The sequence below is a fragment of the Olea europaea genome, unplaced genomic scaffold (assembly GCF_002742605.1).
Source record: "Olea europaea var. sylvestris unplaced genomic scaffold, O_europaea_v1 scaffold1878, whole genome shotgun sequence".
NCBI lineage: Eukaryota > Viridiplantae > Streptophyta > Magnoliopsida > Lamiales > Oleaceae > Olea > Olea europaea.
In genome coordinates, this window is record NW_019236577.1 from 131,053 (window position 1) to 135,716 (window position 4,664).

The 4,664-nt window shown below is 33.6% G+C and overlaps 1 protein-coding gene across 1 annotated transcript; it reads right to left on the reverse strand.

Moving 5' to 3' along the window:
- Positions 1–675: 675 nt before the first annotated feature.
- Positions 676–3,480, reverse strand: LOC111378827 (serine carboxypeptidase-like 18). Its single transcript, XM_023002100.1, has 13 exons — positions 3,468–3,480; positions 3,288–3,364; positions 3,070–3,192; positions 2,804–2,906; positions 2,667–2,704; positions 2,476–2,577; positions 2,305–2,391; positions 2,049–2,207; positions 1,773–1,838; positions 1,532–1,650; positions 1,234–1,347; positions 1,097–1,151; positions 676–1,011 (listed from the first exon to the last, which is right to left on the reverse strand). The coding sequence occupies exons 1-13, from the start codon at positions 3,478–3,480 to the stop codon at positions 925–927; spliced, it is 1,143 nt and encodes a 380-aa protein (XP_022857868.1). The 3' UTR covers positions 676–924.
- Between the last annotated feature and the right edge of the window lie 1,184 nt (positions 3,481–4,664).

A 4,664-nucleotide genomic window follows, 5' to 3' on the forward strand; every position in this document is an offset into this window, starting at 1 on the left:
TTTTTTTTTAATTTTCCACGTGATTTTTATCTTGTTTCCATCGTTATAGTATTTCTAGGATTTGGTATGCACTCCTAATATTAGACTCTTTTCACAAGTTTTGTATTACTGAAATATAGCATAATTGTATAGGCACAGTTATTATATTTATTTTCTCTATATTAGTCAATTAAATAAAATACTTTGTTTCTCTGCCAATTAATTCTTTGCCTTTTATCTTGTTGTTTATTTTGCGATTATATATTTCATATCGTGTCATATATATTACATCAATCAGTTTTATTTTCCAACACTTTCTTGGTTAATTAATCTTCTTGTACTTCTGATCAGTCAAATCATGTACAAGTGCTCGCGTCGAAGAAATGATGAGGCAATCAAATTTAAGGGTAAATCTCCCTATTCCATCGAATACTTTTATAATTATTGAGTTAAAAGCTTCTATAACTAAAGTCAGACAGTTCTCTTTTCTGTATGAGCTATAATTTACATATTCAGGAGGGTCAACAGGTTATGACATGACAATGCCCTTAGCAAACCGAGCTCTAAGGGACACAGGTTGCGGCATGTTAGCCAACAAACTTAAATAAACTAAGTCATATAAGTAGAATAGAATTCAATGATAGCCACTCAAACCAGGCACACGGATGAAGGACGAAATGCTACAAATTCATAACATTACAATAAAATTCGAAACATCACTTTTGAAAATATTACTTAAATGTGTTCTACTGTACATCTAAGAAAAATAAAATGACGTACGCTACCTAAGAATGGAGTACTACAAAGAAATACATTCAAAATTAAGTTACTTGTACGTTTGCTCTAAAAGCAACAAGATTCCTTAGCTGAACTTAAAAATGCACAGTATTTATTGAGATTACATGCTAAAAATGGGTTACATATGAACAGATAAAACATGCTTGTCTATCCGTACCTATAAAGGACGTTTTGAGAGCCACCGATGTAACATTGCAAGACATTCTTTAGGTTTGTACTCAGGAGCTGTATGCCCTGCACCCTGCAAAATAAAATCGTACTTTCATTTCTTGCTTTTCTTCAAATCTTAGTGAGAGAGAGCATAGTCAAACTTTCTTGCCTTCACTGTTACAAATGTGAGTTCGAATTCACTCTTCTTATACTTCAATGTGTATCTACAAGGTGTAGAGTTTATTAAAATTCTGACACACACACACACACACACACTATATATATATAAATATAATAGGAACCTACCCCGCAACTTGGCCATTAACATGCCAAGGTCTCCAGTCGTCATCAACAGTCAGATTGAGACTACGAATCCACTTTAAAGGACCCATATAAGGTGCAGCCATGTCATGATCACCACTAAAAAGAAAAGAAGCATAATTGGAAAACATATGTAAATTTATGTATTTGTATAGTTACGTTTTTCGTTAAATGATCTACCATAACTATAAATCACCAAATATATTTTGGTTGACGGATAAGACTAAACTTGGAACAAATTAAGTCATATTTTCAATTTAGCAAGAAATTTTTTTTGACTTACTTATAAATTAGAACACTGCATCCTTTCTTGCTGAAAATTTTATGATAGTGAAGAACACTTTGTTGATTCACATCATAAGATAACCTTTGGTTGCATCTCCTCCAATCTCCTATTGTCCCCTGCTGATCAAAATACGTGACTAACCTAAATTTTTTTGATAAAATGTATTATTTTCTATTTGTTGATACCTAGCACATGGTGAAGCATACTGGATCTTTAATATTTTTTCCATTTAACGTACCTTTCTAATGTGAAGAGCTTCTTGGACAGATGGATCATTTGCCCAAACATAAGATGTTGCATAAGTCTGCAGAAAAGAAATCTGTTCTTTAGATTTAAAAAAAAATAAAATATAAAATAAAAGAAGAAATAGTCTATAAGCTTCCTTTCTACCAAACGTAGATTTAAATTGTTTTTCTTTAGTACAAAGTAAGTATTAACTTACTTTGTAGAAAAATAAATTTTAAGCCAACTTTTATTTGACATATATATAGAGAACGAGGATTAATTATGTTACACGACACCACATTCGATCTTGTTTGGATGCTGAGAGGACAAGGGGTCCAACTGAATTGTCTTTCAAAAATGTTTGATCCCATCCAAAATCATCTGGTTTTGGTGCTATGTATTCGCATTTTGGTTCCAGTATCTGAACTTTATTTAGTTGGTTTACACACTGCAATATTTTGATTGGACCATGAAACTTTTAGTGTCATGAAAATATATATAATTAATTTTAAAGGGAATGAAATACAAAATAAGATAAAATGTACCTCTTGGATAGGTTGAAGGGCTAAAAGACATTGCAGATTATTTGGATCAGGATTGTCATATTTTCCATCACAGCTAACTTTTGCTAACTGAAATTTTCTCAAGTAATTACACGAGAATAATATGCAAAATGCAACATTTGGTCATCAAAATAGTTGAATAAAAAAGATTACATCAAAATATCCATCGGATATAAGTGCCATGCGGTGAGCATATGGAATTCTTTCATTATAATCAATGTTCGGATCTGTTAATCCATTGCCAATAATATATCCCTGTTTGGATATCAAAAGTATTCTTACCATTAACTCAAAAAAGGTTGTAGTTCAGAAAAATAAATGAGCTTGTGTAAGCTAAACAATACTTGGAGGGACATTCGTGGATGCAACCCAGCTTCATTACCTGCATTACAATCAGGAGCAATAACTTAATCAAGCTTGACTGGATGACGAGAAGAAATTGAATAAAATCTTTTAAGCTTCCTTTTTTCTTAAATACTACCTAATAGTATCTCCATGGCAACCATTGCAACAAGCTTGCCTCCATAGGATTCACCCGCAATATATAAACGATTTTTGATAAACATGGGGTGACTCAATAACCACTGTTTTATTATCAATATATTGTTAGTTCACTAACCAAATAAAGAAAAAATGGTGGTCAAGTGCATATATTTCGGAATGTGTGAGGACTACTTGGTTCCACATGGAACTCTATTTTCTTCAATTTCAACTTAGGAATACCACATGCATGATAAATACTATCACCTTTCTAAGAAATGTGTAGTTATCTTTTGCTGATTTTGTGTCTGAGGAAGAGTAACCTCTTGATGTGTTTGAGTACGAAAATCCAGTACCAACAGGCCAATCAATAAATATAATATTGGCAACCTGAAAACCATATAATTATATTGTAAATGTAGAGAGTTATCGAAGACATATATATACTTGACTTGTATCATGCATGGAGTGAGAGGAATTTCTGCCTTGGTCCATGAATGGGGATTTAGGAGAATTGATGGTAAGCTTCCATCAAAGTTTGCAACGTCAAAAGCTAATGGACCTGCACACAGGCACACTAGTTGGTGTGAGAATAATATTAAATAAAGAGAAAAAAAAGGATTAATATTCCTTCTACATCTATAAATGTTGCTTGTTGTATATACCAATTTCTAGCATATTTGGATAATAATGTGTACACTGTTGGACAAATTAATTAATTAATTAAAAAAGTAATTCAATATTCAATGCTATAATCATCAATAGTGCACCACATATCCACCGCGCCACCACATACCTACTGCTTAGCACTTCACACCCACCACCAACCATATAGATTTGCACCACCCTACCGCCCAGCGTCGCACCACCACCTCACGCAGATCCTCACCAACACACCACAGAGAGGAGATCAAATAGCTTCGATGAGGTTGAGAGAGTATATATATGTATTATTTTGTGTTTGTATGTAGAAATAGCGAGTTTTGTGGAGAGAGAATGACTTTCTTTTTCAATGTTTAGAGAGAGAAAGAGAGAGACTTTCTTTCTCAAAATATAGAGAGAGTTTTTGAAATCTTGAAGCTGGTGGGTTGTTAGGATCCATGTACATAAATGTATAAAATATAGTAGAAATCACCCGCCAATTAAAGATGACAATTCAAAAATAAAATGTAATGTTTATATAAATATAAATTAGATGATAACTCCAACTATTATTAATAATAATAATTTAAAAATAACCTAATCTCTATCCATCCACCCATTCACCATTAACTCCCAGAAATCAACCTTGTCACACATTTTTCTCTCTACCGTGTCTACCTATTTATTCTAGGAGGGATTATCGTATCTATCCTAACACAGTCATCGTCGCTAAAGCAGGGACGATGCAATCGCCTATTATGTTGGATCTTGTTTGTCGTAGTTATGCAATGGTGGTGAAATATTGGTACTAGTGAGGTGGTAGTGATGTTGGTGGTACAGTGCAACGGCGATGATGCTGCTGCTGTAACTGCTATTATTTTGGATCTTGGTTGCGTAGTAGAGGAGAAGAAGCTGTTGGTTTTCAAGCATTTGCCAAATAGGACTTTGGGTTCCATGTTGAACGAGAACACAAATGTGTTGGATTGGCCAACGAGGCTTAGAATTGGATTGGATGATTTGAGAGGACTAAGGATCAAGGTTTGTTCAATCATTACAATGAATTTCCCTTACCATTTGGGAAATAAAAATTCACTATTCCCATTTTGACAGGTTGTGGTGATTTTGGTGGTCGTGCTGGGATTGGATTGAATTGTGATTGTATGAAAAAGGTTCGTGACCAATTATTTAGATGATTGGTGTCAGTGGTGGTGATAGTATTG

Coding starts and splice junctions, on each gene's coding strand:
- LOC111378827 (XM_023002100.1), bottom strand. Junction 2,705..2,803: donor TGCCATGGAGATACTATTAG/GTAGTATTTAAG, acceptor ATTGTAATGCAG/GTAATGAAGCTGGGTTGCAT. Junction 1,152..1,233: donor GTTAATGGCCAAGTTGCGGG/GTAGGTTCCTAT, acceptor TACACCTTGTAG/ATACACATTGAAGTATAAGA.